General features: G+C 43.1%; 1 protein-coding gene across 1 annotated transcript in view; it reads left to right on the top strand.

Moving 5' to 3' along the window:
• Window positions 1-11,118, top strand: part of SYN2 (synapsin II) — a 192,614-nt gene that overhangs the window by 162,319 nt on the left and 19,177 nt on the right. Inside the window, exons 6-10 of the mRNA XM_078074963.1 lie at window positions 1,447-1,509; window positions 1,911-2,053; window positions 5,793-5,867; window positions 6,334-6,436; window positions 7,801-7,950. Coding sequence (XP_077931089.1) covers window positions 1,447-1,509; window positions 1,911-2,053; window positions 5,793-5,867; window positions 6,334-6,436; window positions 7,801-7,950 — 534 coding nt within the window. The remainder of the gene's footprint in view (window positions 1-1,446; window positions 1,510-1,910; window positions 2,054-5,792; window positions 5,868-6,333; window positions 6,437-7,800; window positions 7,951-11,118) is intronic.

Below are 11,118 nucleotides of genomic sequence, written 5' to 3'. Positions count from 1 at the left end.
AGTGCTGGGCTAGAAGGTAGAAGGCTGGGTTCTGATTCTGTCACAAGGTAGCTTTGCAACCTTTGCCTCTCTGGGCTCACTTTCTTCTCCAGGCTTGAACTACATGTTTCCAAGGCCCTTTGAAGCTCTTTGCCCCAGCTTCAACTGGCCTCAGCCAGGAATACTGAAATCCTCAGGTCAGGTACTCCCATGGGAATCTGAATTTTTATCAGAGTTAACTTTAATTTTTCCGAAAGATATCTTCTTATTTTGATGTGGTAGTGATGTTTGAAAAGAAGGAAATTGAAAGAGCTGAGTCTGATTGAGAAAGATGAGATTTGGTGACCAAGTTGATTCTTCATATAACACCCGAACCAAGATAGAGCCTGATGTATTTATTATTGGACGGACCTTGAAAGGCATCCAGTCCAGTCCCTTCATTTGGCAAATGTGAAGACAAAGGCTCAGTGAGGTAAAGTGACTTTCAGAAAGCTAATGGCAGAGAGGACTAGAATGCAAGTCTTCTGACATATGGTGTAGTGCTCCTTCCACTCTACCATAGTACTTCCTCCATCGCCACTTTGTAACCACTTGAAATCCTGCCTTTGGAGGGTAGTTCTCCTTTTAAGTTTCTATTGTCCCTCTGTTAAAATATGGCTACCTCAAGATAGAGTTTACACTTTTAAGGATGTCGTTCAAATTAGATAAACATGTTGAATTCTTAAGTTAGCTCTCTTCCAAACCTCAAACTGGGCAGAAAGAGGCCTTAGCATCCTAAGCTGTGTTTGATGGTGAGTTTGGGGTGTTGAGCTCTGATGACATTGTGAAAGGGAGGGAGAAAAGCCAGCTTCAGCATAAGAAGCTGGACATTTGAAGGGGAAGGGGAGGGTACTAAAAGGTACATGACAAAAGGGACATTAAGATTCCAAAGATACATTCCTTTTTAAATTCAGGTTTACTAAGATACAATTTACATACAACAAAATTCACCCTTTCAAAGATGTTCTTCCTTCTTTCCTTCCTTCCTTCATTCCTTCGTTCCTCCCTCCCTCCCTCTCTCCCTCTCTCTCCCTCTCTTTTCTTTCTTTCTATCTTTTTCTTTCTTTCTTTCTTCTTTCTTTCTTTCTCTTTCTTTCTTTTCTTTCTTTCTTTTTCTTTTTCTCTGGCTAAGGACTGGTCCTGCCCAGGGTTTGTATAATGCAGAGAAAGTTGAAGCAATGAATTTTAAAGATGTAGAGAGTACTGAGTGGCAGAGCAGGGTTCTTACAGTTCTACTACTAGTATGCTGTGACCTTAGGCAAGTCACTGTCACTCTATGGGCCTCAGTTTTTTAATCGGTAAAGCAAGTAGGTTGGGCTAGCTCTTTAAAGGACCCTTCCAAGGGTGTTACCAAGAAAAATATTTGTAAGATTCCACAGAGAGTGAGGCACACTCTGACCAGTTCATTCATTTCTCCTCTGCTTTCAGCTGACACTGCCCACATTCCCTGTGGTGGTGAAGATTGGCCATGCTCACTCAGGCATGGGCAAGGTAAGGCCATGGTAAGGGTTTGCTGTGTTTTGGGGTTGAGGCCAAGAAGGACACTTTTTAAAGAGCCTGGTTATGAACTGTTCTGCCTCCTTTCCCCATGAAGTCTTTCCAAGGAGACGATTTGGCCCCTCTGCAGTCATGAGTGTTACCCAAACAGACTTCTTCCAACAAGCAGAGCACAGGCCACTTGCTTGGGCCCTTGGGCCCTTTGTAGCAAGTGTGGCTCCTGAGCTCTAGGAGGGGAAGCTAGAGAGAAAGGGTGTCCTAGGGAGATGTGGCATCCAGGTTTACATCTGGATGGATAACATCCCGATGGGTTTAGAGGCTCAGAGCTCTTGTGACTCTCAGTATATGTATTTGTATGTCTCCTTTTCTCCCTCTCTGCCTTGCTCCAACATTAGGTCAAAGTGGAAAACCATTACGACTTCCAGGACATTGCTAGTGTGGTGGCCCTCACCCAGACATATGCCACAGCAGAGCCTTTTATTGACGCCAAGTATGACATCCGGGTCCAGAAGATAGGCAACAACTACAAGGCTTATATGTAAGTGGGGCTGGGGTACCAGCAGATACTCGTCACTTTCTCCTCAGCCCAGTGGAAAATCTGAGCCTCCAGGTAGCAGCCAACTTTCAGTTTAACCTCATCTGGCCCAAACGGCAGGGGCCAGAAAGAGGGTGCTATTCAAGTCAGGGACTCCCAGCCTGAGTTCCTTTCAAGTCAGAGGAGAACTAAGATGAGAAATAAAATTAATATTTATTTTCACTATCCTCTAAGTGAAATTTGCCATCTCCTCAGTCATAAACCATGACAACAGGCTACAGTAGTCTCAGCAACACATGTGACTTTGTTACTAAAGGTAATCACAGAGATTTTTGATTCACACTGCAGTTATGACCGATATCTCTAAATACCAATTATTTTGATCACTGCTCAAGAATCATGGTAGTTATTAGACCTGTCACTGCATTTGTACCTGTAAATACTTTTGTTATTTACAAAGAAATGTATTTTTTACTAAATCACAGATTTGTTTAATATTTTGATAACTATTTTGATAATTATTTCAAAAATTGGGTTTCTTTGATATCTTATGTACTTTATTTTATACACGTACATATCTTATGTATTTTTATACCTTGAAAGGAATCCATAGGCTTCACCAGGCTGCCAGAATTCAGAAAAGGTTAAGAAACTCCTAATGAAAATATATAGCCCTGAAAACACTCCAGAGCATTAAAAACCTAGTGGTTATGAGAATAGGTGACTTCTCCACATGACTGTGTCCATCTGCCAGAATGGAAAGTTAAAAGTTTCCTCCATTCAACTTTAGAGAAAGAAAAGATTTCAGGATGACCCAGTCTTCTATAATATACCTAAGAATGCAAATAGCTTACAATGCCAACTTTGGAAATATGAGCCTCTCACTTTTTAAAACCTATAGGGTAGTATTTCTTTTATAAACAAGAACATTCTGATATCTGAATTTGGTCTTGGCCGCTTGGCACTTGAGCAGACTTTGAGGCTGAGCAGCTTCCCTTTCCCTTGCCCATTCATTTCCATTGTTCTTCTGTCTCCCCCTTCAGTGTTTGTACTCCCCACCCCTGGAATTAGTTAGGAGCCCTGCCCCCCTCCCTTGTCATAACCCTGTACACCCCTCTAGTTTAGCCCGCTACACAAACAGGAATTTCTGTCACCCTCCTCTGAGCTCCCTGGGCAGGAACAGTGAAATCATCTTTGCAGCTCCACCAGCTTGTGCAGCTGCAGGCATGGAGTAAGCACCCAATAAGTATTCAGGGGAGAGCCCTTGTACAGAACCAAAACACAGAATCTTTTTTACTTTTTTTACTAGATTACTACTTTTTAAAAGTTTATAGTTTTTTATTTAAAGTCTCGCTGCTTCAAAAAGGAATTTAAGATTGTTTTAAAATTGTGCACAATGTAAGACAAGATAATTTAAAAGACCATTATAAAAAGCAGCTAAAAGGAGCAGAAAAATCAGTATGTGTAGGCACCTAGGAAAGCAGATTTCCTATCCTTTACTTTTAAAATCCCCTAAATAAAAATAAAAATAAAAATAATATAATAAAATAAAAAATAAAATTCCCTAAACAAACACAAAATGTTTATGACAGTAGAGCAAGAGTGTCTTGATTCTTAAAAGGAGACCTCTCATTTTTAAAGGTTAGGATTTCTACAAGCAATTTCAAAGAAGCATAAGAAAAGAGAATCCTCTAATACTGATGAAGGGTGGGCAACCAAAGAAACTTTAGAAAACATTTACTTTCTTTTTAATTTGCAAGGGATAGTTATTTAGGGGAATATTCAGGTCCTATTGGCTCCTCTTCCCGAAGCTTTTAGCTATCCCCTTGCTTTCAGAAGGAATTGACCTGATAATAGCCAAGATAAGGTTTGAGAGTCTTCCCTACCCCTTAGCTCTCACTCTGGAGATCCAAAGACAGCCATATTTGGTAGACAGAGGGTGTTATTCCTGCTCTACTCTCAGTAGGTAATAATGTGCATCCCTCTGTGGAGGTCAGGTGACCTATAAGTCCTGAGAGGTAGTTGAGCTATTACTGACTGGCTTCTGGGTGCCCCTGATGCTCCCCCATGCACTAGTGGCCTATATGGATCTATGCCCTGCATCTCATTGTTAGAGAAAGGTGTAAAGTGTGAAGGACATTATTATTACTCACTCAAAGTTTCCAAGACCCTATTATATACCATGGCCCTGAGCTGGGGACCTGGAAGTGAGTGACTCTCTGTCCCCTCCCTTGAAGAGCCCAACCTAGTCACAGGGACACATGCATAAACCACCAGTGTTAGGAAGACAGTGTTATTTTTATTATGATCTATCTTTGTGTCTCTACTCAGATTTTGCAAGTCACTCATCTGTTAGTTGTTTGTTTCTGAACTAGGTAGTGGGGTATAGGGGAAGTACAGCACAATGAGGGAACGAAGAGTCTTGGGCTTTTTTTATCTTATGTCTAATTTGACTGGATACACAACTTTGGGCAAGTCATTTAACCTTTCTGAGTCTTAATCTCCTTGTCTGTAAAGTTGGGGCAAGGTTGTCAGCCTGCTCACAACAGGGATTTGCACTGAGGCTCTGGTGAGGGGTTTGTGGAGGAAGAATCTTGGCAAGCAGTCAGTACTGTACAAGAGTGAGGGGTTGTTATTACATCAGTTGACTCACTAGTCTGCCTCAGGGCTCTGAAAACTAGCTGTATGTCTAAGTTGCTCAGTGTCTGAGATCAGACCTCTGGGGAAGGTATTCCTGGGAACTGCTGAGTGGAGACTACTACATGCATCCAGTCTCCAAATGGTAGCAAGTGACAAGGACAGCACATGAATGGCTCTGTCAGTAGTGTGAACAGAGCTTTTCTGTCCACTAGACCATCCTCTTCCTCTTGACTGTGTCTGAGTGAAAACTAATAATTAAGAAGGCCTATTTTTGGTGTTTTACAATTCATTTAAAACTGTATCAATTGATCCTCATGACAACCCTGTGTTTGCGCAGGGATAAGAGGCTCAGAGAGGTGAAGTGATTCACCCATGGTCACCCAGCCAGTCAAGAGCAAATCCAGAACCAGAAACCAGGTCATCCACCTCCTATTTTGTCTAAGACTAGTTGACTCTAACACCTGCTCATGGATGGAGAGGGTGCAGAGGGCACAGCAGAGAAGAGGTTGGTGACTTGATTCCATCAGCAGCATTTGATGGACAAGGCAACTTAAGCCTGAAAAAGTTAACTGACTTGTCCAGAGTCACATTGTTAATACTGTAGGCTCTCAGAAATTAACTGTTGAATGAACAAATAAATGAGCTAGTAAGAAAGCCATGGGGAGATATTCACAAGAATCCTGAGAGTGTTCCCAAGATCAATAGAATTCAGTTTATATATGCCAAGTCAGCCCAGATACTAAGTGGGTAGGCTGCAAGTGGTTTAGACTTGTGGACCTAAGGTTTAGCTCAAATAACTAATGTAAAAAGTAGATATAGGACTGTAAGTGAGGTTCAGGAGAGCAAGTGCTCATCTGGTTGAAAAGATCAGGGAAGTCTCCATGGAGCCACAGCAGTCTGGGCCAGACTATAGAGAGAAGGACATTGAGGGTGGGGGTTGGCAGGGCAGCCAGGTCCTCAGCTCAGCAGACAGGTGCCTGGGCTACTTATGCAAGAAGCAGGTGGGGAAAGCAGCAGTTAGCTAAAATTCCAGAAAGTTTCATGCCCCCCTCTTGCTGGTGTGGCTCACTGCCTGTCCTATCCTGGTGGGACCTTGTTGCAGGAGGACGTCGATCTCAGGGAACTGGAAGACAAACACTGGCTCTGCAATGCTGGAGCAGATCGCCATGTCAGACAGGTGAGTAAGAGTAGGAGTCCACTCCCCAGACCAACTTCCATAGTTGAAGAGGTGTAAGAAATGAACCCTGCCCAAAGGAAGCCTCTAATCAGGACAGAACACAAAGGCCCAAGCAACCAGGTAACAAGATCAGGCAGGACTGGGTTATATGCTAAATTATGAAGATAAAGACTGGACATGATATAGAAGCTCCAAGAAAGGAGCAGTTACTCTCTGCCCTGGAATAGCCAAGGAAGGCCACCTAGATGGAGTATGGGAGACCTGCTTTGAGCCTGGAAACATGGGTGGAATCTGGAGAGCAAGTGAGAGAGCACTGTAGAGAAGGCAATATGCTTGATGGGGAGAGGGGGGGGAGGAGGCCAGGGGTGGGATGGTGGAGGTGGAGGCACCAAGGAGATCATGAGTAGCAAGCAGGCTTGATATGAGCTAACACTCCAGCCTCAGAACACCTTCCCATCCCTTCCAGGTACAAGCTGTGGGTGGACACCTGCTCTGAGATGTTTGGTGGCCTGGACATCTGTGCTGTCAAAGCTGTACATGGCAAAGATGGGAAAGACTACATTTTTGAGGTAAGTCTGGCCCAAGGAGTATCTCAGTAAGAGACAACCCCCAAGGCTAGAGGCCAGGCTCTTAGCTTGAGAACTATGTGGGCAACCCAAACTACATTTAGATTAGAGTCTCTTGGGCCAGGGGACGGTTCCCAGACAACACGACCAATGGATGTGCATAGCAAAATACCTCCACCAGTGGGGAGCTATTGTTTCCAATTAGCTAGGCTGACCCATGCCATGGGTAAGAGATGCCAGATTTGGGTTCCTTGGGTCCTAGCCTAATGCTATTCCTCTGGGAATACTAGTGATTTACCATTTTTGGTCTCAGAAAGCTGAACTTGGGAATCATTTGGTTCAATCTGCTTATTTTGCAGATGAGAAAACTACGGCCTGATGCCATGAACATGTGCTCAAGGCCATGGAGTGAATCAGTGTCTCAACCTAGGCTAGAGTTCAGGTCTCCTGGATGCAGGGGATTCTTCTTAGCATCTCTCTGAGCCTTGGAGTTGCTTCACTCAGCCTGGTCCTCTAACACAACTTTGCTTACTTCCTTTCCCCATATTAAAGGGAAAGTCAGTAGCAGTATGAATCCTTCACACATGTTCCTGCCAATCTTCCTGGAAGCAGGAAAGGCTCCTTACCAGGAGTTGGTGGTATTTGGAAAGGATTAGAGTCAGGAGCCCAAAGTGGGCTTCAGAATCTACTCCATATAAACTACTTGGCACATAGTGTTCTAATCATATCCCCCTCTCTCAGTGGGACTCATCTGTAGATTTCTCATCTGTAAATGAGGGTTGGACTACAGCGTCTATGATCCTGGTTAGGTGGACACTTCCTAAAGGAGGAAAACATTTACCTGGACTATGAGGTATAGGAAGAATCAGAATGGTGGTGAAAAGGGAAGGCATCCCAGGTCATGAGCAAAAGCAGAAATCTAGTTGTTTAATGGGCAGACTATGTGTGGAGATAGAAACTGCATGGGTGAAAAGTCTCAGAGATGAAAATTGCCTACTCCTAACTAGAGAGTTAAGGGAATGACCTTCATGTATTCCTGCTTTCCCTGCCTGCAAACCTCTAAGACCTGGAGCTGGGCTCTCTCCTTGCTCTCCCCCTTTCCCCACTACCTTCAGCCATGAATCTTTCAGTCTTACTGAGCCCTGGCCTGGGTGACGTCTGGGGGGAAAGATCCAAAGCAAAAGTTTGCTGGAGGGGGGGACTAAGTTCCTATTTCTGCAAAGGAACATGCTTCCAGCTCAAGATAAGAACACCAGTTTCATCCCCAACCTATTTCTGATGCCTTAAGTCCTATTCATTCTGAAAGTCTATACCAAGCCTTTGATGTTTCCAGACCTTTTCCTAACCTGGGCTACATCCTCCACTAGGTCATGGACTGCAGTATGCCACTGATTGGTGAACACCAGGTGGAGGACAGACAACTCATCACTGAGCTAGTTATTAGCAAGATGAACCAGCTGCTGTCCAGGACCCCTGTCCTGTCCCCTCAGAGACCCTTAACCACCCAGCAGCCACAGGTAAGCAGCAGGAAGAGACACAGAGAGCCAAGAACCATTCCCAAGCCCACTGCTGTAGACTGTGGTGGCTCCAGGATGGAGGAGCCTTCTCATTAGCAGTCTGCAGTATCAGCTATAGAACTGTCCAGAAATGGAGTACTGGATCTCTTCTCTCTGAACTTGAAGGCTCTGGGGAACCAGAGCCCATTTCCCTTGAGATACTCCGACTTTTAAATGGGAGGTCTCTGAGGAAAGGCTGGGTCAGACCTCTCACCAGCTGTTCACTGTCTGTGAGGGGTCTGCCACATTTGTGGAGAAAGTATTTATCAGAAACCTGCTGGTTATAGAGAAGAAAGGGTGAGGTCCCTCATTCTGGAAGAGAGTGATGAGGTAAAACTCAAATTAGAAATCTGCTTTCCTTCCTAAGGGAGAGGAGGCAGCTTTCTTCAGTTGACTATGGTGTGTGACTCATGGCCAATCACATCCACGGCAGTATCCCAGATGCAGTTCTAATAGGAAATCCACATTGAAGTTTTTGTGGCTCAGGCCCTGTGGCTCTAGAATGGGCCAAAGAAAGGCAGGGGTTGAGGGTCTTAAGTCCCATCTAAGAGCTATCTCACTTTGCAGAAATGTCCCCCAACTTTCTTCCCACTGAACTTTTGCATAATGAAGTGGTAAGAGCTTGGGACAAAGAATCCAAGAACTGGGTCCTAGTCTAGCTGTTCCTCTAAACAGCTGTGTGACTTTGGGGGGAAGTTACTACCTTTTCTAGGGCTCAAGTTTTATCACTTGTACATAAAAATCTCTCAGAAATCTTTCTTTCAAAATCCTACTTCAAATAGTTAAGGAGATAGAATAGAATAGTGATTTCAGAGTGTGGGCTTTGAAAAGAGAACTACCCAAGTTTGAATCCTGGACCCTTCATTTATTGGCTTTGTGACCTTGGATAAAGTACTTATATGTGGCTCAGCAGAGATGACAATGGCACCCCTCTCCTAGGGTTATTATGAGAATTAAATGAAGAACCTAAAATATAACATATATATAGTATATCATAAATGCTCAAAAAAGGTTACCTGTTGTTATTAAGTAAGTAAGCAGCCTCAGGGCTTGGGTTCCCTAGAGCTTCCAGTTTCGGCATCATCACTCCCTTTTCTAAAGATCAGTGCCTTCCTGGGATTATACTGCAACCTTGGAAGCCAAGTAATTGGATTCTGGAAATCCTTTAGTAAAGAAAGAAGAAAAGGGGTGGGGAGGGAAAAACAGTATAAACCAGCCCGGAAACAAATTACCCCCACATTTGTCTTCTTATCATTTGAATGTTACAGAATCATAGCATAGGAGCATAGTTGATATTCATAATAATGGACCTGAACCATAAAGAAACAGTTATATTTAAGTCAGTATTCCACATATTATTTAAGAAAGCTAGAAATATATAAGAACTATCTGTAGAAATGACTAAAATAAGGGTGCCTGGGTGGCTCAGTCATTTTAGTGTCTGACTCTTGATTTTGGCTCAGGTCATGATCCTGGGGTCTTGGGGAGTCTGCTTTAGGATTCTCTCCCTCCCTCTGCCCTCCCCCCCAAGATCAATAAATAATCTTTTTTTTTTTTTTAAAGAAATGACTAAAATAAAACTGTGACAATTGGTAAGTCAGTTCTTTTTCTGGATCTCAGTTTCTCTACCTATAATATGAGATAGATCTAAATACCTTTAGAGCTCTGAAAATTTCTTTGAGTAGAATACTTCCATCCTTGGGGCACCTGGGTGGCTCAGTCGTTAAGCGTCTGCCTTCCGCTCAGGTCATGATCCCAGGGTACTGGGATCGAGCCCCACATCGGGCTCCCTGCTCCGCGGGAAGCCTGCTTCTCCCTCTCCCACTCCCCGCTGCTTGTGTTCCCTCTCTGGCTGTCTCTTTCTCTGTCAAATAAATAAATAAAATCTTTAAAAAAAAAATACTTCCATCCTTACTCATTCTGGATAAATGGGAGCTTCTGGGCCAGTAGATTTACTTTGGGCATCCAAGTTGAGAGTAGCCCCCTGCTGTGGGATGCTATCATACATAGCTCATATGGGTGTTTTATACCTTCTGTAGCTGGCTCACATGTGTCAAACCTCTGGGCAAGTGCAAGAATCTGTTTCTGTACATCAGGAATGTTAGTCACCAGAGAATTACAGTAGAGTAATTAAGAGAACAAAGATTAATTGCTTGTAGAAATACAAGCCCATTATTTAAATGTTGTACTTAATGAGGTGATAAAAAAAGATTTTCCTGGTTAAAAAAATATCAGACCTGTGGTTAGATTTTATGATTTTGTAAAGCTTAGGGATTAGCAGATTGTTGCTTGTCCCTGTCCTAGAGGAAGAGTGACAGGTGGCCCTTTTCTTCCCTTTAACCCTGAGAAATACAGAGAACATCTGGTTGCAGCTTAACTTATGATAGAGTAAGACAGCCTAATGCTAGCCAGGTGAGATAAACAAAAATGGGTTGTTCTGGGATTCTGTGAGGATCCCTCAAGTACTTTTATAAATAGAAGTGTACAAAACTCTCTTGGCCTTCTACAGGGAAGTCATTTTGAACTAGAATGCAGAGGAGACCTGAGTTCATCCTTGTCCTTGCCACTGACTTACCAAGTGACCTTGGGTAGATATCTTCCTGTTTCCGTGCCTCAGCATCTTCATGTGTAAAATGAAGGACTGAACAAAAAAACTACTAAGATGTCTTCTAGCAATGAAATTTAGATTATACAGAAATGATATCCGAAGCATAAAAGTTCAGTAACAAAGAGAAATCACCAAAAAAACTTTCCACCCCACAGAAAGCATTAGCTCTTCTTTGGTACAAGCCCTTACTTTGCAAGCAATACATATTGCAACTTAAATATTCGCAGGAAAAATCTAGAATATATCAGAGTCAAGTCAAGAAACATAGTAAGGAATGAGTTTTCCTAAATATAGGGGCTCCTTCAAAAATCCCTTGTAGTAAAGCCAGACTGACTCAAGGATAAGCTTTTCTCTGCTCAGATCACATTCAAAACTACAACAGGATATTGTGGAAAACACACTGTGCTGGGAGTCAGGATACTCAGGGGTTAGTCCTATTGTGTTATAACATTATGTGACCTTGGAACCCGAGGTCTATCTCTAGACCTCTGGTTCCTCACTTATAGAATTAAGTTGAATCA

This window comes from Halichoerus grypus, chromosome 1 (assembly GCF_964656455.1).
Source record: "Halichoerus grypus chromosome 1, mHalGry1.hap1.1, whole genome shotgun sequence".
NCBI classification, from domain to species: domain Eukaryota; kingdom Metazoa; phylum Chordata; class Mammalia; order Carnivora; family Phocidae; genus Halichoerus; species Halichoerus grypus.
This window is presented reverse-complemented; position numbering and strand designations above follow the sequence as displayed.